General features: G+C 46.1%; 1 protein-coding gene across 6 annotated transcripts in view; it reads left to right on the top strand.

The window, feature by feature from the left end:
* The window catches only part of TRAK1 (trafficking kinesin protein 1), a 709,911-nt gene that overhangs the window by 145,576 nt on the left and 540,060 nt on the right, over window positions 1–24,275 (top strand). The window contains exon 3 of one of the 6 annotated variants that reach the window (XM_070727389.1): window positions 6,140–6,418. The exons of the other annotated variants lie outside the window; for them this stretch is intronic. Within the exon in view, the coding sequence (XP_070583490.1) occupies window positions 6,370–6,418 (49 nt within the window). The 5' untranslated portion in view covers window positions 6,140–6,369. The remainder of the gene's footprint in view (window positions 1–6,139; window positions 6,419–24,275) is intronic. 6 annotated transcript variants of the gene reach the window in all.

The raw sequence follows: 24,275 nt of genomic DNA, 5'->3' as shown, positions 1-24,275 counted from the left end.
GCCGGCTGGAGGGTTTGGGAGTGGGAGGCACTGTCCTTCAGTGGTTCTCCTTCTATCTCTCCGGTCGGTCGCAGTCGGGGTGCCTCAGGGGTCAGTCCTCTCCCCCCTGCTATTCAATATCTACATCAAACCACTGGGCAAGATCATCCAGGGGCATGGGGTGAGGTATCATCAGTTTGCTGATGATACACAGTTGTACATCTCCACCCCATGTCAAATCAATGAAGCAGTGGAAATGATGTCCTGGTGCCTGGAGGCTGGATGGGTGTTAACAGACTCAAACTCAACCCTGATAAGACGGAGTGTCTGTGGGTTTTGTTTCCCAAGGACAATTCCATCTGTCCGTCCATTACCCGGGGGGGATTACTGACCCCTTCAGTGAGGGTCTGCAACTTGAGCATCCTCCTCGATCCACAGCTAACATTAGAGAACCATATTTCGGCTGTGGTGAGGGGGGCATTTGCCTGGTGCACCAGTTGTGGCCCTTCCTGGACTGGGAGTCCCTGCTCACAGTCACTCATGCCCTCATCACCTCGAGGTTCGACTACTGTAATGCTCTCTAAATGGGGCTACTTTTGAAGAGTGTTTGGAAACTTCAGATCGTCTGCATTGGTTGCCGATCAGTTTCCAGTCGCAATTCAAAGTTTGGTTATGACCTACAAAGCCCTTCATGCCACTGGACCAGAATATCTCCAGGACCGCCTTCTGCCGCACGAATCCCAGCAACCGATTAGGTCCCACAGAGTTGACCTTCTCCAGGTCCCATCGACGAAACAATGTCATCTGGCGGGCCCCAGGGGAAGAGCCTTCTTTGTGGTGGCCCCAACCCTCTGGAATGAATGCAGATCAGGACTGCCTTCACCCTCCTTGCCTTTCGCAAACTCCTTAAAACCCACCTCTGTCATCAGGCATGGGGAAATTGATTCCCCTGGGCCATCCCGTTTTATGTATGGTTTGTCTAGGATGTATGACTGTTTTTATATTAAGGGTTTTAAACTGTTTTTTTAAAGTATTGGATTTGTACTGTGTTTTTTTGTTGTGAGCCGCTCCGAGTCTCTGGAGAGGGGTGGCATGCAAATCTAAATAATAATAATAATAATAATAATAATAATAATAATAATAATAATATAAAAAAAACCAACCTCAGCACCTTATGTTGTAAGCCGCCCTGAGTCCTAGGAGAAGGGCATCCTAGAAGTTGAATGAATTAATGAATAAATAAATAAATTCAGGCACTGGGACAGGATTCAGGCCTCCTATCCACAGAGTCAGTCGTGGCCAGAGGAGCTTCGCAATCCTGCAAATTCTGTAGCCAATAACACTGGCTAGTTTGTTAAGAAGCATGTTGGATTGGGCTGTTGGAGGCTTTCAATCAAAAAGGTGCTTTGAGAACTTCCTATCGCCCAGCCACAGCCAAGACAAAGTTGCAGGGCGACAATAGACCACTGAAAATTAGCGCTCCATTTCTACAGCAAATGGCTACGGAGGAGGCAATGTGGATAGATTTAAGTTGCAGCAGCTTCACACTTGAGCGACTTGCTGTACTGCTCCTGTAGGATGCCCAGAGCTCAATTTGCCATAATACAGGCCCTGCACACACCACACTATAGTTGACCGCAGGCTGATAGCCAGAACAACAATCACATGGCTGGTCCATAGCTGACCAGATCCGATTCCCAACTAGTTATTTGCCCAGCCAAGAGCTACTCTCAATTGACCACTTTCATAGCAAACTACATGCTGAACGGAGCTGGCTGAGCCATTGTTTAATACTTCCGTGCTCAGGACGCCAGTTTAGAAAGTGTAACAGTGGCCTCTCTAAAATGCTACATTGCCTGTAGTGCCTCAAAGTGGCGGAGAGATTAGCTTCAGGCAACACAGCCAAGACTAAAACAGGCAGACGGCACAGGAAATTGGTGCCCCCCTATAACTGAGGCTATTCCTGGCACCTTCAATCAGGGCCACACTAAAACCAAAGATTAGTCTAAGGGGCACCTTAACAAGCACAAAATCTCCAGGGCAGACGAATATGACAAGTGTCACAAAGACAGGGTGCTAGAGAAGCTCTGTGCTCAATCCATCACCAACGCAGCCGGACCCCAGGACACACAAGTGGAAAGAGACAGAATAATAGCGAATCAGATATTCCTTGCCAGGAAAAACATCAACAAATCTTGCTGGACAACCAAAAATCTCCATCGATAATGCCAATATTTAGTGGTTTGTGCAGGTAGATTCAATGCCTGATCAGGCCGAGGGGCCCAGTCACATTGGGGCCCTCAGCCACATTCATGCCCATTGCAGCAGGCTTTAGATCCAATGTGGAGGAAGGCTCCTTGGAGCCAAAAGGCACCTACTCCATTATTGCCGAAGCCATTAACCAAGCCATTGCAGAAGGACTGAAATTCTCTGTGGTCTCAGACATGCCCTATTCACAAATTTGAAATCTAGAGGTGTCTTGGTCAAAAGCCAGTATAAGAGTTCCAGAATATTATTTGCTTGACCATTTGACAGGCTCTCGGTTGGACATCTCGGTCGAGGAAAGTCACCTGGACCTAGATCTCTCCTAGGGTGAGGGCATTTTATCAACTGTATCCAGCTGGGCTTTTCAAATCTCTGCTTTTTAAGGCCAAGACCTCGGCCAACCTTGGACCATCTTCAGCGGCCTCAGTGGAACTTCTGATGGGACAGAATGACCCACTCTTCACTGAACCAACTGCAGAGATGGAGGTTATACCATCTCCACAAATCTTTGTGGATGTCATCCAACACCAGTGGAAATCTCCTGCATCTGGACCCATATCATCTACGGCTGACAGGAGGTTCTATAGTGTTGGGTTGGAGCTGGCCATCTCACTCCTGACTCCAGTGGTGGATATGCCAGTGGTGGCTCGCCATTCATTGACCACCATGCTGGGTGCAGAGGAGAGGAGGATGGAGCAAGCACTCCATCACCAAGTGATTGCCTGAATGATCCGTGCATCCACCACTGCCTCCTTTTTTACTCACAGATCCCTCATATGGCTGTGACAGCTCCAGGACAGAATTCCGACCTCAGGGCACACCAGGACATAAATAAGCTCCTGATGGCAGCTCAATTTTCAGGGGATACCACCCTGCAAATAGTCAGATTCGCTTCTAAGGCCATGGTGTCCTCCATAGTGGCTCCCGATATACACTGGTTCCACCACTGGCACAAATGGCATCTGGCATCTGCCCCCTTTAGGGATACACACCTTTTGGGGGGAGGACTTGGACCCGATTTTGGTTGAGTCCAGGGGCAAACGAAAGGTTCTGCCCACCGTCTCTAGGAAAGGTTCCGTCCGCTCTGCTCCATAGCCTTGGCAGCTCTTAACCATGCGCCTGGGTACCCAGACCTCAAGGTCAGCATGGTCTAGACCAGCGTTTCCCAACCGGTGTGCCACTCGCAGCTGTCCCCTGGCTACTGCCTGATGCCGCTGTTTCCGGCGCTCTCCTGCTGGGCCCCAAAGAAGGAAGGCGGGAAAAAGGAGGGGTGAAGAATGAAGCTCTCCTTTTCCCCGCCTTCCTTCTTTGGGGCCCAGCAGGAGAGTGCCGGAAACAGCGGCATTGGGCAGTAGCCGGGGGACAGCTGCGAGTGGGAGCTCCAGGTCGGAGGCATCGGCAGCGCCCCGCCCAGCTGGAGCTTCCCTGACCTCGGCGGCAAGTGTCCTTTGGGGCCCGGCGGGAGGGCACTGGCGGTGGGAGTGGGAGGGTGCCGGCTGCAGTGGCCCCAGGCAGTCGTGGGGAGATGGCGGCGGCGAGAGGGAGCTCCAGGGTGGAGGCACCGACGGTGGCGGTTGGACGTGCTGCTGGAGACGTACATGCTGGCGCTGCGGGGCTGGCACTGGCTCGCTGGCTGGGCCGGAGGTGCCAGCCCCATGCCCAGCGCAGCGCCAGCATATACTGCGTCCAGCAGCACGTCCAGCTGCTGCCGTCAGGGCTCCCGCTCACAGTCAGCCGCTCTGCCGCCACCCTTGGCTACTGCCTGATGCCGCTGTTGTTGGCGTGGTAGAAAGACAGAGAGAGACAGAGAGAGAGAGAAAGAAAGAGACATAGCAAGAGAGAGAGAGAAAGAAAGAAAGAGACATAGCAAGAGAGACACAGAGAGCGAGAAAGAGAGACAGAGAAAGAAAGAAAGAGAGAGAAAGAGAGAAAGAAAGAGATAGCAAGAGAGAGAGAGAAAGAAAGAGACATAGCAAGAGAGACAGAGAGAGAGAGAAAGAGAGAAAGAGATAGCAAGATAGACAGAAAGCGAGAGAATGAAAGAGAGATAGCAAGAGAGGCAGAGAGAGCAAGGGAGAGAGAAAGACAGAGGGAGGGAAGGAGGGAGAGCGAAAGAGAGCAAAAAAGAGAGGAAGAAAGAAAGAGGGATGGAGAGAGGGGAAGGAAGGAGGAGAGAGAAAGAGGAAGGGAGAAATAGAGCGAAATGGAGAAAGAGATATTTTTTTTGTCCAAATTTTTTTTTAGCCCCCCATTCCCCCCCCCCCCCCCGTTCAGTGTTCCCCAGGATTTTGAAAATATGAATAATGTGCCGCGGCTCAAAAAAGGTTGGGAAACACTGGTCTAGACAGAGGCAGCTTCCAGACAGACTAGGCAGGGAAAGACAATATAAGTGGCCCTTTCAGGATGGAGGAGGTCACCCCTTTTGTCACCCTGAGTCAATGTCCAATCCTTCCATTGGAGGTAATCTGGCCCTATATGCTGATAGATGAGAGAAAATTTCATTGGAAGTGTGGGTCAGGGAGACAGTTAGATTAGGTCTCTCCCTAGAATTCCTCTCCCATCCCCAAGGTTTTTCTTCAGTTCCTGATAAACAGGTTCTCATGAAATATGCCATACAACACCTGCTGAACATTCAAACCATCCAGCAGGTACTGAAGGATCAACTATGTCAGAGGTTCTACTCTATTCTCTTCATAGTACCCAAATTCTCAGGGTGGGGTGAGGGTGGAGAGCTATTCTCGACCTTAAAAGATTGAACCGTCATCTCCAGCTATCAGCCATTCAAAATGCACTCACTTCAGACAATCCTGGGCAATATTCGACAGGGGAACTTCCTTCCCTCGATAGCTCTAACAGAGGCACACTTGCATATTTCTATTCTGCCACCACATTGGCAATATCTCTGATTCTGATATGCAGGTGTGCATTACCAATTCAGGGCCCTCCTGTTTGGTCTCACCTCTGCCCCTATGGTCTTTACCAAAGTGCTAGTAGTGGTGGCTGCCCACCTTAGAAATTTACCTGTGCATGTCCAGTGTTACTTGGTGTATTAATACAGTCATCCTCTAGGCACCAAGTGGTGCAGGATATCCTGGTAACAACATCCTCAGACACCACGGATTCTCCATTAATATGGAGAAGAGCTGCCTCTCTCCCTGTACTCACATGACACCCCTGGAAGCCATTGTGGACTCTCTGGAGTGTTGGATGTACCTTTCCCAGGAGCACCAGGACAGTATTAAAGATATGTTATCCTATGGTACTGCAGCAGTGCAAGGTTCCCCTGAGATTGGTTTTGACGCTCTTGGGCAAATCGCATGCCTACACTCCAGAGACCTACAGTGGTTTCTCTTGCCATTCCAGAGATCAGGAGGCAGCACCTCAGCAGTTAGGGTCCAGGTTACCTCAGAGGTTTGTCACTCCCTTTTCTGGTGGACATTGTAAGCCATCTCAAAAGAGTGCCTCTTTCAGGAGGCCCAACAACTCGTAGTCACTGAAAGAAGAAATTTCTAAAACTTACATTTTTTATATAAGTTAAGTAAGCATGGACTGGTAAACCGCACCTTTGTCAGTAATTTTAAGCAACCCTTGTATCTCCGTTGAAATTTGTGGTTAAGCAGCTAGAAGGTAAGATAAGGGAGGGGCAGGCAGGAAATAGTAGGATACGTATCAGGAAATGTGATTAGTTTTGTAACCCACCCACCAGGTTAGCAGGTGGGAATGGGAGGTCTCTGGATAAGATATATAAACCTGCATTTCACTTCTGTATGGTGTGCATCCTGAAAGGGGTGACACTGTGCTTGGCCAACTGCTTTGGGCAGTACAGAGATTGCTGCGCCCAAATAAACCTTGTTTCCTTACTCCGAAACCTTCTTTGGTTGATTATTTCTTTCAGAGATTTTCAGCGAACAAAATTGGTGCCAGAAGTGGGATCCGGATTCGATTGTCCACTCCCAACAGGAACCGACAGTGGACCTTGCCAATTTCGGTGATCGGACTCTTTGACTGGGGAGGACAACGAACTCCGGTAATCCCAGAAACAATTGGTTGGAAGAACGTCGGAGAAGGAAACAGGAAGGGAGAGGAAAAACTTAAAACCGGGAGGAGAAAGGAGAACAGAGAGAAATGAGAGAAAATTCCCTCGAGAAACTGGCAAATTTGTGCACAAACTTAGGTAAATAATTTATAAACGTATTCCCAGAATTGTCCGGGACAGCTGGCACCTTAAGAGAAAACCAAGGCGGTTTTGGGGTAAAGTTGGGCAGGCAAAATTTTGAAGACTGAATGTGTGGTGAGACATCCTTTTGAGGGATCTCTTAGAGATCTGCAGAGCAAAAATGAGTGCCTGATCTTGTGTTTCCAAAATCACCCGAGGGACTTGGCCAGGAGAAGGGGAAGCTATTTTAATAAAGAGTGTAGTAGGGATAAGCCTACCAGGAAGATAGAGGAGCGGTACTGCGGGAAGGAACAAAGAGAAAGATAGATGGGAAGTAGTGGATACAAAGAAGGGGGTAAGGCTAGTGCCCCCTAATATAAGATCTTAAAAGACAGTCCATGAGGGACAGGTCTAAGTAGATGGAATAGCTATCCATATAACCAAATTATAGAAGACAGAAATTTGAACAAAGTCGACTTTTTTTTTAATGTAAACTATTTATGGAATCAACAATGCAACCATTTACTGGCTCCTTCAGAGGAGTCAGAACCCAATAGACCAAGACAATTTACTTAGATATGCAAAACCCAAGGTAGAGAAGAAAAGAAGTCTACTGGATATTTAAAACTCCCAAGTAGACTGGACTATCCCCTTTTATATGCACCCAATGAATGGTACCCTAAGAGACAAAAAGGGAGAGAGAAAATAATGGTGGCCAGACATGAAAATAGTGACAGCGAATCAGAGGAAGAAATCAATCAAAGGCCTCCCAAATATACCAGGAGGCAGAACCCCAATGGCTCCTCCCTTGCCCAAAGATAGAAAAGAAGAACTCTCTAAAGGATCTGCCTATGCCCAAATTAACACCTGAACCTAAATAACTTCAACCACCAAATATTGAATTAAGAAGAAGGTCAGAAAGATTGAGAGAAAAAGAAGAAAGAGATAGTTTTAGCAGTCCAAAGGAAATTATCTGATTTGGTTCTAGATGAAAATGACAATGAGACTGAAATAAAAAATGATGAAGCCAAGTGCCTTCCCTTTAAGGGAAGTTCAAAATAGACAATGCAGGGCAAATTTGATTAGCTCTGGTCCAAGACCTATTGAACATGAAAGAGTTAAGAATGTTCAAGAAAGAAATGCCTTCCTTCATGGAAGATCCTACAGTTTGTGCTGTGGAATTAGATTTGCTGCTACAACCACCAGCAACAACCGGGGGGGGGGGGCATTGTCCCCGAGGCTGACCCTAGCTGGTGAAACAATATAGCAGCCGATAGGAGAAGAATGGTTCAGATGAGAGAATGTTTAATTGCAGGAATAAAGATAGCTGTTCCTAAACTCCATAAGAGCTCATCAAACTACTCAAGACAAAGATAAAAGCTCCATAGAGTTTCTAAAGAGACTTAAAGAAGCTTTCCACAAATATGGAGAGATTGACCCAGATGTGGAAGAACACAAAGGAAATGTAAAGGTTCAGTTTGTGGCCCCGAAACATACACTAAATTGCAGAAGATGAATTAGGGAGCCTTGAGTCTAGATGTCCTTTTGAAGAAAGCACAAGAAGTTTATGTGAATAGGGAAGTTGAGGTCCAGAAGAAGATGCGGGTTTGGACAGCCCTGCCGCAGGAAACAAACAGAATGAGGCTATGATGAAATTAGTGGAGGAAATTAATTAAGCAGGCAACCCGGCAGAAGTGGGAAAGGACAGTCCTAATGGGGACCCACCTAGTGAGGTGGTGCCTGATGTCTGTCCCACATGGGAAAACAATGTGCAAGGGGATCTACAAAAGATGAAAAGAATGAGAGATGCCCTTATGGCAGGAATGAAACAAGCAGTCCCTATGGAAGGAACATTAGAAAAGTTAGTCATTTGATGCAGGGACCTACTGAAAGTCCAATTGACTTCCTGACTATAATGAAGGAAGCTTATTGAAAATATGGAGGAGTCAATCCAGAAGACCTGTTCCATGCTAAGGTGCAATTTGTTATTAATAGTACCAAAGAGATATCAGACAAATTGCAGAAACAACAATGGATTGGTAAAAGTTTGGATGAATTAAGTGGTACAGCAAATTGATATAAATAGAGATAAGGAGAAGAAGAAAAAAACTTAATGCAAAACAGAGTAAGGGGAAAAAACTAGAAGCAGGAGAATTGAGAAGAATAACTAGCCCTACAAATATGAAAACATTTAAGTTTAGAGAGAAAAAAATCAGAATCTGAACCAGAAGAGAGTTTTTAAAACTTTTATTTGAGGAAGTTAAAGAGTTAAAGGGGACAGATGGCCCAGAGTTAAAGAAGTTAAGAGCTCTGTAGTAACAAGAAGGGGAGAGTTACATCTTGAAAATGCTTCGAATTAACAAAGCCCAGAAATGCAATTTGTGAGTCAGTCATTAATACCTCAATTGATTTAGACTCCTGACTTCCATACATATTTCAGGAGAATGGAGTATGCCTCCTAAAATGACTCCCCAAGATACTGAGTTTACTCCAAGTAAGAAAAGAGGTTGAGCAATTTATAGGGGATTTAACATAATGATGATGTGTAGAATTGAATAGATTGCATTGATTGTGATATGTTTGGCGGTCGGCAAATTAATGATGTGTGTGTGTATGTGTAAAATGGAACTCATTAGCTTGTGAAAAAGGTCCCTGGAATAATTGTAGATTGGTTTGTAAGTTTCGGTGTAGTTCTCTTTTTTTTTGTCTTGAATGATTGGGGGGGGGAGTTAGTCCCCCCTTCCCCCTTTCAGTGTACCTGCTTGCTTTTAACAGATTTTTTTCCTTACTAGCCCTTCTCCCTGCTTCAGAGAAAGGGGAGTAAATGAGCAGCCAATTCATAAAGCCTTTTACTGTTTTGATTTGATTTGATTCCTGTGAAGATTTTTTGAGGTTTAAAAAGTTTAATTAAACATATACATTTGTAAATGTTTTGATCTATGAGAATTGCTTCCATTTGAATGGAATTTGAATCTGACTCAATTTATTAAAAGTAAAGCATTGATTCTAAAGTTTGCCTCAAATATATTTCAAAGCATTAACTTAGAATACCTCATTAAGATTGTTTACTTATTTTAAAAAGGCTGTTCTTTTTTTATGTCTGTGTGCGACACACAGATTTAAAAAAATTAGCACCTCTCTTTTTGGTCTTGAACTAAAAAAAGCCAGTAGATGGCCAATGGATTGAAAAAGTCTGAAATATGAGAGAATATTTATGGAACAAATGATTAGTGTTAAAGACTGATGTTAACTTGAATCCAGCTTAGTTTTTAAGAGGAGATTTAGAAGAAGGATCATATAACATTACTGTGATGAAGTAATTAAATTACAGACCAGAATTAGATCTGACCTGATGGATCAGGAAAAGAAGGAGTTCTCCTTTAAGCCAGTTAGAAAGCTACCTTTAAGGTTGGTAACTACAGAGAACCTTTGGAGGGGAAATTGAAAGAAATTATTTGATATTAATTATTTGTATATGTACAATTGTTGAAAGGGCAAATGAAAAACAATGGTATGAATGGGATAGATATGTGTCAAAGCAAGTGAAACCAAGATTTGAGATTGGATGAGAACTTGTGGAGAATTGTGATCAAGTAGTGAAGTAAGAATGGAGGGTCTGGAAGAACAAGAATGTTAACCACCCTTGTCATTGAAGAGAGCATGGTATAAACCAGGGTTCTCAAACTCAATTTACCCGAGGGCCGCTGGAGGTAGAGTCTGGGTGAGGCTGGGCCGCATCAGGTTTTCCACAAGAAAAGCTCTTACAAAAACATTCCAAAGTTATCAAATGTCTTTATTTTTTAATCTTATTTTGTGTTAAAAAATAATTCACAAGAAAAATTCATAAGAAAATAAATAAATAAATCAGTAATAAATAAATAAAATGATAATAATAATAATACAGCAAATATAGAAGACTGAAGCAACCACATATAGTTGCTGACTAGAGAAATGTGATTATTATTATTCAGATTCTGTAATAATAATGTCTGTATTAACAGTTCTTTAACATTTAACGGACATAGATTGTGAGCTGGGCAGTGTCGGTGATGTTTGTGGTCTCATCAAGAGTAACGGAATATACACTGAAACATTTTGCTTTCTCACACAGATGATCATAAATGTGGATTGACAGGTCAGAAATGCGCTCTGCTACGGTGTTGGCAGAAAGGCTGATGTTGCTAAACTGACCTTTCTTTTCTGGACATACAATACTTGCAGCCTGTAATATGCACTTTTTTACAAATTCACCTTCTTTGAATGGCTTTCCTTATTTGGAATCATCTCATTAACCACATAGCTAGCTTCGACTGCTGCATCATTCTTGCTTTCTTAAAGAAATCTTGTTGCCTCAATAGATGTGTTTTAAGATTAGCAACCCGGTTTGCTCCCTCATCTCCTTGGTATTTTGCAAACTCCTCAGCATGTCTAGTTGTGTAATGACGTTTCAAATTGTATTCTTTGTGCACGGCAACTTTCTTTGTGCAAATAAGACATGTCGGGATGCCCCTGTGCTCAACAAAGAAATATTGCACTTCCCACTTTTCCTGAAATTGTCTGTGCTCATCACCAACCTTTCTCTTCACTGCAGGCTTTGAAAAAGACATGTTTGGGGCTGTGTAATATATAATTCCACTTGGTGTCACTGTTTCAGTGTTTAGCGGCTAAACTTTAACCGATGCGTCTTTCCCACTTTTTTTCTGTCCGACTGAGTAGCAATTTCCGCCTCCGCTTCTGAGCCCGGGGCAATGGTGCAAGTTCGCAATATGCCCGGCTGATGTTCCACCTCCAAGAGCAATATACTCCACCATGATTGATAGGTTCATTCAGCTCTGCACACAAAACTGAAAAGTGCTATTCGTATCAAACTCGGGCTGCACTAACATTAAACTTTGATATTGAGGTGGGGGCCACAAACTATTGTCCCAAGGGCCGCAGTTGGCCCATGGGCCGCGGGTTTGAGACCCCTGGTATAAACGGAATTTGAATGTATAAGTGAAGGAGGAACGAGAAAAAAATGTAAGGAATAGGTTGCACTAATTCACCAAGGGACGTGTAAAAAGTAGTAGAAGATGGTTAATAAAAATTGGAATGGATAAAATGCTGCCTAAATTGCCTGAGGGACAGAGAGTAGTGTGTGGGAACAAGACATACGAAGGATGTAAAATGGCAAAAATTGAACAAGAAGAAGAAAAAGGGAAATATCCTGAAAGAAGGTGGGCTTTAATAACTATTTTGGGGGGTAAGGCCTGTTATAAGCAAAATAAGACAGGTGGTCCATATGTGGGGGATTTGGTGTGTCTTGGATACTGGGAGAATGGAGTATGGCATCGTAATGCAAATTATACTGTCATTCTCCAATGCACTTGCAAGGAGAATCCAACAGGGGTAATTCTACAGTCTGATTGGTAGGGACTGAGTTTAATTTAAATATTAGCCAGGCACCGCCCCCTAGCCCTCCAGTCTAAAAAACTCAGTCGCAGTAATGGGACTCAGAGTTTTTCTCTCTTGTGTAAACTAAGGTTTAATTTGTAAGGTTTGAATAAATTAAGAAAGTTTTTGGAGTTTTACCTTGTGTTAATCATTTTTTCTCCTTTCTTTCTTTTGCAGGCACAGCAAGGGGTAGCTCCACTGTTGGCAGCATAGGGTTCCTAACCTCCGCGGGGCGAACCCTTTAAGCTGCGGCTCCTCGTTGTTTTTACCCACTCTCAGAGAGACTTATATGTGGGTTTTAAAGGAGCCCCCGGGTTGCCTACCTCCGCGGTAGCGCCCGGTGAGTGTGAATACGACTGACGCTATGGGGGGCCTGCCCCCTGTGGCGGAGATGCTGGGATGGCATCAGGAGCTCAAGCGCCCCCTTCTCTCCTCCTCTGACCTCAATGCAAAGAGGAAAGAAATCTTCGGCGATTGCCTCAGCTAGGAGCGGCGGCCATTTTGGAGGGGAGATCGGGCGGGAACGAGGAAGAGCTTCTTGCCCGTTTCCATAGCAACAAAGCGGCAGCTATTAAACTGAGCCGCAGGAGGCCGGCACTCGGCGTGAGTTTCAGCGGTTGCTATGGCAACCGTGACGCAGCCTATGAAGGGCCTAGGAGTGACGTCAGGCTCAGAGGGCCGATGTTTAAGCAAATCTGCCCAGTGACACGCAACCGCAGCAGGTGCCAGGGAGAAAAGACCGTTGGTCATTGCTGCTTCTTCTGGCATGCCTGCCTGAGCGGTTTTACTGATTCCTCTCAAGCAATCGTGAGTGTCAAAGAACAGATCTAGTGATGGCAGAAACACCGGCCCATTCAGGGGAGGAGGCTATTGTCCTGAACAAGCCTGATACCCCCAAGGAGAAGAGCCAGAGGGCTAAGGCTTCTCAAGCTGCCTCGCTGAAGGAGGCAGAAAAACGTATCAGGGCCCTTGAGAAGAAATTGGAGGCGACTCAAAAACAGGCCTCCTTATCAACTTTGTCTTTTGGGCCCATTCCTCTGCCAGCCTCCCCCGTGATTACACCAGGGGTAGCAGGCTCGGCTTCAGAGAAGGACTGGTCTCCAGAGCGCCCTGCACAGCTGGCTCCTGGCCCGGCTCTTGAGGCCTACGCATATACAAGACAGCCCTCCGGGTGGCCTGGAATCTATCCTCCACCTCAGGCCTCTGCTCATTCGACCTATGGCCAAGCGCAATCAGCCACTTTTACTCCAACTGCGGCGGGTCTGCGCAGCTGTCAAGATACCTGGCAGAGCATGCCTCAGGCCCTTCAGGAGTTAATCACTAGTGCGTACTCCCAGAGCCTTACAACTGGGGCACTCCAGCATCAGCAGCCGGTGGGGCCACCACCGTTGAGGCTCAGGGACCCATGGATAGCCCCAGCCACACATTCGTTGGCTGATTCTATGGAGGAGGAAGGATCCCCCAGGGACAATTTCAGTGACCATGACGATGATCTGTCCGGCGACGAGCAACAGCCGGAGCAGCCTTCATTCACTGGCCTGTTCAAGTCTTCCCTCTACAAGGTCTTGCTCAACAACGCCAAATTGACTATTGATCAAGCAGGTGAGGGGAGACAAGCAGAAGCCTCAGCTACGGCCCCTTCCACGGGAGGCCTCTTTGTTCTTCCAAGGCCAGAGACTGTGTGTATCCCTTCTTCACAGATGTTCCTCGAGACTATCCAACGCCCTTGGGAGAACCCGGCAGCAGCTCAGGGTCCATCTGTCCTGGACCGTAAATTTTATTCTTTTGATCAGCAAATGGAGGACCTGCTGGCCTTCCCGTCAGTGGACAAGCCCATCACAAGTCTTGTCTCCAATGCGCTGCTCCCGTCCGAATCCCAAGAGGGTCTGAAGGCCGAAGACAAAAGGGCTGAGAACATAGTCCAAAAGACTCACCAGATGGCAGCTTGGGCCATTCGGGCCGTCTCTGCAGCCTCGTTTTTTAACAGGGCCACCCTCCTCTGGATTCAGGAGATCCAGTCGAGAGTGAATCCGGAGGACGGACGCCTCCGGCAAGATCTCAACAAACTTTTGGCGGCCACGGAATTTTCTGCTGACGCTACGGCAAACGCTGCCAAGTTCGCGGCTAGGGCATGGCCTCATCGGTGTCCTCTCGCCGTCTCATATGGCTCCGCCACTGGCAGGCGGACGTGAAATCGAAGTGGTCCCTGGCCTCTTCCCCATTTACGGGTAAGAAACTCTTTGGAGAGGTCCTCGATGACGTATTAATAGAGGACAAGGACAAAAAGAAAGTAATGCCGCAGTCAAATAAGAGACTAGGCGTTTTACACCTTATCAGAGACGCCAGCCCTTTCGGGCAGAGCCCGCCTCAACCTCTACCCAGTCGAGGCCGTATTTCCAGGGCTCTTTTAATCAGGGATTTTTCAGACCCGACAGGACCGCAACAGATCCTACCAGGGCCGTCGTCCATTCAGGGGAGCCAATCGTGGCTTCAGAAAGGGCAAGTGACTCTCTGATTTCCTTTCTGTTGGGCGGCAGGCTGGCGCATTTCGCAAGCCGCTGGGAGTCCACGTCATCGGACGCTTGGGCAATAACAACAGTGGCTCAGGGACTAAGGCTCGAGTTTTTTCGCCCTCCACCTCAGCGCTTTCTCCCATGCCCTGTTCCTTCAGAGCCTCAGAAAAGATCCCTCTTGTACCAAGAGGTCTCGCATCTTTTGGAAATAGGGGCCATAGAGGAGGTCCCCCCAGACCAACGGGACAAGGGGTTTTACTCTGTGGTGTTCCTTGTCCCAAAGTCGTCCGGAGGAGTCAGACTGATCTTAAACCTTCGGCAACTGAACCTCTACATCAAGTACCGGAGGTTCAAGATGCACTCGCTCAGGTCTATCCTCGCTTCTGTTCGGCACAGGGATGTATTGACTTCCATCGACCACAAGGAGGCTTATCTCCATGTCCCCATTTTTCCATCACACAGACAGTTTCCACGATTCAGTCTGGGGGACAATCACTTTCAATACAGGGCAATGCCCTTCGGACTTTCTTCGGCGCCGAGGACGTTCACGAAGTTGTTGGACGTCCTCACGGCCTGTCTAAGACAACGATCGGTACGCCTGATGGCGTACCTCGACGACATCGTCATTCTGGCAAGGACAACGGAGCAGGTGTACCGAGATCTCCGCCTGACCATCCGGACTCTCCAGGCTCACGGGTTCACAGTAAACTGGGAAAAGAGCCATCTAACGCCTACGACACGTCTGGCCCACCTTGGAACTACCATAGATTCAACCCTGGGGATGGTGTTTCTGTCCCAAGAGAGACAGCCCTCCATCCGGAAACTACTACGAGACCTGGACAAGCAGCGATACCCTCGTCTTTCCTTCTTGTCAAAGTTCTTAGGGACTCTGGTGTCGTGCATAGACATCTTACCATGGGCAAGGCATCATTTGCGTCTGCTTCAGTGGTTCCTGCTCCCGTTTCAGAGGGAGAAGTCCAGCCATCTTCACAGGAAAGTGTTCCTCAACACCAGAGTGCGCAGGTCCCTCCACTGGTGGGTTTCCCCAGCATTAGGAAGAGGTTCCTCATTCCTACAGAAGGATCTTCTCACGGTAACGACGGACGCCAGTTTGACGGGGTGGGGAGCCCACGCTTCCTCTCAAATGGCCCAGGGTCTCTGGGAGCCAGGCGACTTACTGGACTGCAACATCAATCGTTTGGAGCTGCGGGCGGTCTCGCTGGCCCTTAAGAGCTTCACCCACTTGGTGAGAGGTCAGCATGTTTTAATTATGACGGACAATGTCTTGACACGTTCACATATAAACAGACAGGGGGGAACACGGTCGCGGTGATTAATGAGGGAGTCCGAGTCCCTGCTAACATGGGCGGAGGCCAATTTAGCCTCTCTGTCTGCGGAGCACATTTCGGGGGTGGAAAATGTATGTGCGGACTGGTTAAGTCGGGAGACTCTGGATCCAGGGGAGTGGCGCCTGGACCCCACACTCTTCCAGGAGATTGTCGGGCGGTTTGGGAGTCCAGTTATGGATCTTTTCGCCACCTGCTCCAATACTCAGCTTCCCCGCTTCCTCTCACGCTTCCCCTCCCCAGGGGCGGAGGGAGTGAATGCGTTACGCCAGAGGTGGCCACCCGGTCTGCTCTACGCCTTTCGGCCTGTCACCATAATACCGAAGGTGATCCGGAAGATACTAGAGGAAAGGGCGGAGGTGCTGCTGTTGGCTCCGTTCTGGCCTCGACGCAGCTGGTTTGCCGATCTCGCAGAGCTCTCGATGTCACCCTACTGGAGGATTCCCGACCATCGGATATCACTGAACCAGGGGACAATGGTCCATCCGGAGCCCCAGTGGTGGCAACTGACCGTGTGGCACTTGAGCGGTTCCATCTAAAAAACCAGCTCGTGCCTGACACGGTCATAGACACCATGCTAGCTGCCCGTAGGCCCTCTACTAGAAGGATCTATCAAACCACCTGGGCGGCCTTCTGTACCTTTTGCGAGCAGCGACAGATAGACCCACAGGGGGGCGTCGGTTCTAGTGGTCTTGTCCTTCTTACAATCAGGTCTGGAGAAGGGCCTTGCACCCAATACACTTAGGCGCCATGTGGCTGCGTTATCGACCATTTTAGACAAAGATCATTACCGACCCCTTGCACGACATCCTTGGGTCAGGAACTTCCTAAGAGGGGCAGCCAATATTAAGCCCCCCACTGTTCCTCGGTTTCCATCGTGGGATCTGCCTCTGGTTCTTCACGCTCTGACAGGCCCTCCTTTCGAGCCTATTCGCCAGATTTCCTTAAGGTTCTTGACCATCAAGACTGCTTTCTTGGTGGCCATTACGTCGGCCAGGAGGGTGTCCGAGATCTCAGCTTTGTCAACCAGACAGGATCTCTGTCAATTCTATCCTGATAGAGTTGTGTTGAGATTGGACCCGGCCTTCATGCCTAAGATTAATTCCACCTTTCATAGGTCTCAAGACATTGTAGTTCCTGACTTCTGTACTCATGGAACTCACCCTTCGGAACTGAGGTGGCACAAGCTTGACGTGAGACGCGCTTTAAAGATCTATGTGTGCAGAACTCAGACGTTCAGAGTTTCGGAAGCCTTGTTTGTGTCTTTCTCGACCAGTGCCATGGGTCGTAAGGTATCGTCTCAAACAATCAGTCGATGGCTGAGAGACTGCATATCGGAGGCATACAGGACTAAGAACACAGCCATCCCACAGGGGATAACAGTGCATTCTACCCGTAGTGCTGCCACGTCTTCGTCCTGGAGGACGCAGGCTTCGTTAGAGGACATCTGCAGGGCGGCAACGTGGGCCGCTCCGTCCACATTCATTAAGCACTACAGAATTGACTCCTTTGCTTCTTCGGAAGCTGCGTTTGGGAGGAGGGTTTTACAGGGGGTTTGTTCCTTCTCAGCGCCCCTGGTCCAGCCTTCTCCCTCCCTTTAACGGTAACTTGGGTATATCCCATGTTGGACTCTCCTTGCAAGTGCATTGGAGAAGGACCGTTGAACTTACCTGAACGGTCTTCTCGATGCACTGCAAGGAGAGTCCAAACCCGCCCGGCTTTGGGACCAGGGTCTCAGTTGGTTGAGGTTCTTGTTGGAAGTGGATTTGAATTTTATGGTTCAATAAATTGATTTGTTTTAAATTACTGCTCCTTCGTTCATATTAGACTGGAGGGCTAGGGGGCGGTGCCTGGCTAATATTTAAATTAAACTCAGTCCCTACCAATCAGACTGTAGAATTACCCATGTTGGACTCTCCTTGCAGTGCATCGAGAAGACCGTTCAGGTAAGTTCAACGGTCCTTCCTCATAATTACATAGGAATTTTAACAAATAGTAGTAATGAAAATTGGACTACAGTGATCCCTCGATTTTCGCGATCTCGATCTTCGCGAAACGCTACATCGCGATTTTTCTCACCCGATGACATCACTCTCTTCCTTTCTCATCTTTCTTTCTCTCCCTCTTTCTCTATCTTGCTTCTTCCTCTCTCACACTCTCTTCCTCCCTCTCTCATCTCTTTCTTTCCTTCTCTCTCTTTCTCTATCTCTCCCCCTCTTGCTCTCGTGCGGCGGGCGGGCGGGCGAGCGGCGGGCGGGCAGCAGCGAGGAGCCGAAGATCAAGGTTTCCCCTTTGCGTGGGCGGCGGGGAAGACCCAGGGAAGGTTTCTTCGGCCGCCCAGCAGCTGATCTGCTTGGCAGCGCGGCAGCAGCGAGGAGCCAAAGATCGGGGTTTCCCCTTTGCGTGGGCGGCGGGGAAACCCCGATCTTCGGCTCCTCACTGCTGCGGCGCTGCCAAGCAGATCAGCTGCTGGGCGGCCGAAGAAACCTTCCCTGGGTCTTCCCCGCCGCCCACGCAAAGGGGGAAACCCCGATCTTCGGCTCCTCGCTGCTGCGGCGCTGCCGAGCAGATCAGCTGCTGGGTGGCCGAAGAAACCTTTCCTGGGTCTTCCCCGCCGCCCACGCAAACTCCACCATCTGTGCATGCGCGGCCATGGAAAAAGGGTGCGCATGCGCAGATGGTGTTTTTACTTCCACACCACTATATCGCGAAAAACCGAGTATCGCGAGGGGTCTTGGAACGTAACCCTCGCGATACTCGAGGGATCACTGTACATCAAAAGGCATGAATTGGATTTGTGGGAATGCGGAATATGAATATTTGCCTACTAACAGGACTGGAACCTGTGTGTTAAGCTGGATTAAACCATCTTTCTTTTTAATATCTCTGAGAAACGAACAGAATTTATATGTACTAGTCTACGATGAAATGGAGAGGAACCAAAGTAAAAAGTAGTGACAACACTGGAATTGGAGTGTTACAAGTTGGTCAATGGGCAAAGGATGAATGGCACCCGGAACAAATCATCACCTATTTCGATTCTACGAGTTGGGCTGAGGATGGAAGTTGGAGATACTGGACTCCAATCTATATGCTCAACAGGATTATAAGGTTACAAGCAGTAATGGAAAGATGCAGCCTTGAATGCTATAGCAACTGAGCAAGATAAACTGCAGACAGTGTTTTATCAGAATAGGCTTGCATTGAATTATCTGTTAGCCACTGAAAGAGGTGTATATGAAAATTTTAATTTGACCAACTGTTGTTTGCAGATAAATACTGTGGGGAAGGTGGTAGCTGATTTAACCGTAGATTTGAAGAGAATCATACATGTACCGATACAAAGGTGGACTGGGTTATTGGATGAGGAAGAATTTTTTTTGGGGGGGGGGTATATTTAGAAGCTGGAAACAGGCAGCCTTCATGATTGGTGTAATCCTGTTAGATTTACTAATGTTACTTTGTCTTTTTCCTCTTGTTTGAAGTTTTATTTCGTTCACAGTGGGAAAGTGTCATTGCCAGTATACCAAACCCAAAAACTGAGCAAACAATGTTACTGTTGAATAATGTTGGAAAAGAGGCTCTGAAAGAATTTGAGCTGGAATTCCAGAAAGGTGAAAGCAGAATAACAAAACTTAAAGGAATGGTGTTTGGAAATCCCATAGAAGAAGAAAATGAGGGATTGAAAGAAGACATTTTTAAAATTTAAAGTTTTTTATATAAGTTAAGTAAGCATGAATTGGTAAACTATGTCAGTACCCTTGTAACAGGAAAACCTTTACCTTAACCCCCATTTTCTTCTTCTGTGGGATTTCCAAACACCATTCCTTTAAGTTTTGTTATTCTGCTTTCACCTTTCTGGAATTCCAGCTCAAATTCTTTTAGAGCCTCTTTTCCAACATTATTCAACAGTAACATTGTTTGCTCAGTTTTTGGGTTTGGTATACTGGCAATGACACTTTTCCACTGTGAACTAAATAAAACTTCAAACAAGAGGAAAAAGACAAAGTAACATTAGTAAATCTAACAGGATTACACCAATCATGAAGGCTGCCTATTTCCAGCTTCTACAACTACAAGACACAATGACAAAAGCACTAGAAAACAACAGAGAAGAAGCCAAAAAACAACATGAAGAATTAAAGACAGAGATGGGAGAAGTCAAAGATAAGGTTAAAGGAATTGACAAAACAATAGTAGATGTGCAACAAACATTAAAGGAAAATGTACAAAAGCTAAGGAACAAGAACTAAAACAAATAGAAATGGAATTACAACTAAATCCAAAAAGCAAAAAAACTAAGGAGAAAAAAATATCAAATTATACATGCAATTAATCTTTTACATCAGGAAGAAATGGAAGATAAAATTAGAGCAGGCAAACAAGTATATTTTGAGCAAGCCAATAAACCAGGTAGATGGCTAGCTCACAAATTAAGAAAACAAAAAGAAAAAAATTCATAGACAGATTGGAAGATGAACAAGGTATTATAAAATATGATAAAGAAGAAAAGAAAAGAATAGCAGTACAATTCTATAAGAAATTATACACGTATGAAGAAGTAAAAAAGGAAGAAATAGAAAAGTATATTGAATAATCAAATATGAAAATATTAACAGAAGAGCAACAGCAAGAATTAAATAGATCAATCACCTTAGTCGAATTGCAGGCAGTGACAAAACAACAAAAAAATAATAAAGCAACTGGTATAGATGGTATCAATGTTCCCTCTAATTTTTTTTCGGTGTGGGCGGAAAAGTATAGTGTCTGAGCGACAGTCCCTTTGGGACTGGGCGACATAGAAGTATAAATAAATAAATAAATAAATAAATAAATAAATAAATAAATAAATAAATAAATAAGAAAAAAAAACCTTCTTTTTTAATTAAAAGAAATTAATAATAAAACAAAACCAAAATCTATTACTATTATTATCTTCTCTTTTTCCATCCCTGTCTCCTCCCCCCTTGTGTGTGTGTGTGTGTGTGTGAACTCTTGAACCATTTCCAATTAGAGGTGAGCTATTGGAAATGGTTCAAGAGTTCACAGACACACACACACACACACAAACGGCTGGGTTTTTTTCCTCTGTTATTATTTGGGTGCTTTTTACCATATGCTTTAAAACAAGAGTCATTTCTCTCTCTTTCTCTCTCCCCCTCTTGCTCTCTCTCTCTCTCGTTTTCTTTCTCTCTCTCTATTGCTTTCTCTCACTCTTTCTTTCTATCTCTCTTGCTTTCTTTCTCTTCTCTCTCTTGCTATCTCTCTCCCCCCTTTCATCTCTCTCTCTCTTTCTCTCTTGTTTTCTTTCTCTCTATTGCTTTCTTTCTCTTCTCTCTCTTGCTATCTCTCTCTCCCCCCCCTTTCTCTCTTTCTCTCAGCAGCGGCATTGGGCAGTAGCCGTGGGGTGGCGGCAGGGTGATCAGCTGTGAGGCGGAGCTCCGGAACGGAGGCACCGACGGTGAGGGGGCTGCGAGAGCGCTTTCTCCGAGTGCTTCGGGAACGCCTGCTCTGCCTCTACTGCAGCCCCCTTGCTGGAAGTCTGAGACAAAAGCGCTCCCAGCGAAGGGGCTGCGAGAGGGGAGGGGCAGGCATTCCCGAAGCCAGCGGAGAAAGCCCTCTTTCTCAGCCCCTTGGCTGGCAGCGCTTTCGTCCTGCAGCCGCCACTGCCATGGGAGGAGTCGCGCCCCAAGGCAGGAGGCGGCGTAAGAGGAGAGGGGGCGGATCGGGGGGGTGGGGGGGCAGGGCCGAGAAGCCAGGGGCGCGTTTGGCCGGAGGCCCTGTGGGGAGACGGGGCAGCCGCGGCTCCCTTTCCTCCTACTGCCGCACCTCCCCCCTGCCCCCCCCCACGGGCTGGCAGGGGGATGGGGAGCGCACACCCATGGAAAAAGGGTGCGCGGGGGGTATTTTGGGGGGCGCATGCGCTCCCACGCAACTTACGGGAAACGCTGGATGGTATACAAGGCATACAAGGCAGTGGTGTAAAGCTGAAGGTTTTGGCTATGTAAGTCATGATGTCAGTAGGTGGTCTAATAGGGAGTTGTTTAAGAGGGATGGTTTGCATCCATCATACAGAGGTACCCAGGTGCTCGGTGAGGAATTCAGAACTTTTTTGGACAGGCATTTAAACTAGGTAAAGGGGACAGAGATGTAACAGATGTGGGTGATTTCTGTCCCCGACCAATGAGGATAAATCAGTTTCTGGAAGCTTTTGAATAGGGAGCTGTAAATAAAATAGATGTAGTTGTTGATGATAAGGGGCAAACTAATAATGAAAATAATGTTCTTCGGGCAATGTGCACGAATGCTCGAAGCTTGAGCAACAAGCTCTGTGAGTTAATGGCCATAATATCTAGAGATAATCTGGATCTGGTTGCCATAACTGAGACATGGTTTAAGGATTCTAATGAATGGGAAATATCCATACCAGGATATACACTGTATAGGAAGGATAGAATAGAGAGAAGGGGAGGTGGAGTAGCCATTTATGTTAAAGAAAGTCTAAAAACAATACTAATTCAAAATACATGTAAAGATCTGGAGACCCTCTGGATTTGCATGCAAAATAAAGACGGTTCTGTCATTAGAATTGGGGTGATCTATAGGCCTCCAGGGCAATCTGAGGAACATGACAACAAATGGTGGATGAAATTACCCTAATGGCAGTAAAGGGAGATATTGTGTTTATGGGTGATTTCAACATGCCTGATGTTGACTGGAATATCCCCAGTGCCCTTACATGTAAAAGTAAGAATATAGTAGAGGCCTTTACAGGAGCAGCTCTGGCACAGCTAGTTAAGACACCAACTAGAGGGGAGAATATTCTAGATTTAGTTTTTACGAATGGGAATTGGGTTTCAGAGGTCAAGGTGGGAGAAAATTTAGGTTGCAGTGACCATCTATGTTTGTGGTTTGATGTAAAAACTGATTGTGAGCAATCCTATACTGCAACCAAAATATTGGATTTCAGAAAAACAAATTTTAATGCAATGGGGGAATATTTAAATAATGAATTAAAGGGGAGGGATAAAATGGCAGGAGCGAGCACCCAGTGGACTGTATTAAAAAAGGCCATCTTAAAAGCCACAAGACTTTATGTAAAGCAAATAACTAAAGGTAAAAGGAAGAAGAAACCACTATGGTTTAGCAATGATGTAAGGGCTATAGTCAATGAAAAAAAGGCTGCCTATAGGAGGTATAAAGAGTCTGGAAGTATAGCTGATAGAGAGGTGTATAAATGAGACAGAAGGAGGCGAAACAGATAATATAAAGCCTCAAAAGCCTCAAAAGAGGAAGAAATTGCAAAATCTGTAAAGAAGGAGGATAAAACCTTCTTCAGATATATTAGTGATAGGAAGAAGAAAAACTGCAGCATCACAAAGCTTAGTACCGGGAATAATACAGGCATTGATGGGAATAAGGAGATCGCTGACCATTTCAATAGCTACTTCTGTTCAGTTTTCTCAAAAGACACCCTACAAAATAATACTATAGAGGGATATAGCATTGCTTCCAGCTGTACGGATTAGCTCCAGTGATCTTAGAAGCCAATGTCTTAGAAGAACTTGAACGATTAAAGATAAATAAGGCAATAGGTCCAGATGGCATCCACCCCAGAGTTCTTAAAGAACTCAGATCTGTCATTGCTACCACCCTGACTGATTTGTTTAACCAATCCCTGTTAACAGGAGATGTTCCTGAGGATTGGAGAATGGCCAGTGTTGTGCCTATCCACAAGAAGGGCAGTAGAGAAGAAGCTGGTAACTACAGGCCAGTTAGCTTGACATCAGTTGTAGTTAAAATGATGGAGACTCTACTCAAAAAGAGGATAAATCAGCACCTAAAAAAACAATAACTTATTGGACCCAAATCAGCATGGCTTTACTGAAGGCAAATCATGTCAGACTAATCTCATTGATTTCTTTGACTATGTCACAAAGGTGTTGGATCAAGGTGGTGCCGTGGATATTGCCTATCTGGACTTCAGCAAAGCTTTTGATACGGTTCAACATAAAGAGCTGATAGATAAATTAGTGAAGATTGGACTTAATCCCTGGATAGTTCACTGGATTTCAAGCTGGCTGAAGCATAGACATCAGAGAGTTACTGTTAATGGCAAGTATTCTGAGCAGAGACAGGTTACAAGCGGTGTGCCACAAGGGTCTGTTCTGGATCCTATTCTTTTTAATATATTTGTGAGTGACATAGGGGAAGGTTTGGTAGGGAAGGTTTGCCTATTTGCCGATGACTCTAAAGTGTGCAATAGGGTTGATATTCCTGGAGGGGTCTGTAATATGGTAAATGATTTAGCCTTACTAGATAAATGGTCAAAGCAATGGAAACTGCAGTTTAATGTTTCCAAATGTAAAATAATGCACTTGGGGAAAAGGAATCCTCAATCTGAATATTGCATTGGCAGTTCTGTGTTAGCAAAAACTTCAGAAGACAAGGATTTAGGGGTAGTGATTTCTGACAGTCTCAAAATGGGTGAGCATTGTGGTCAGGCGGTAGGAAAAGCAAGTAGGATGCTTGGCTGCATAGCTAGAGGTATAACAAGCAGGAAGAGGGAGATTGTGATCCCCT

Source organism: Erythrolamprus reginae, chromosome Z (genome assembly GCF_031021105.1).
Source record: "Erythrolamprus reginae isolate rEryReg1 chromosome Z, rEryReg1.hap1, whole genome shotgun sequence".
NCBI lineage: Eukaryota > Metazoa > Chordata > Lepidosauria > Squamata > Dipsadidae > Erythrolamprus > Erythrolamprus reginae.
The sequence above is the reverse complement of the archived record's forward strand: the minus strand, read 5'-3'. Positions and strand labels throughout refer to the sequence as shown.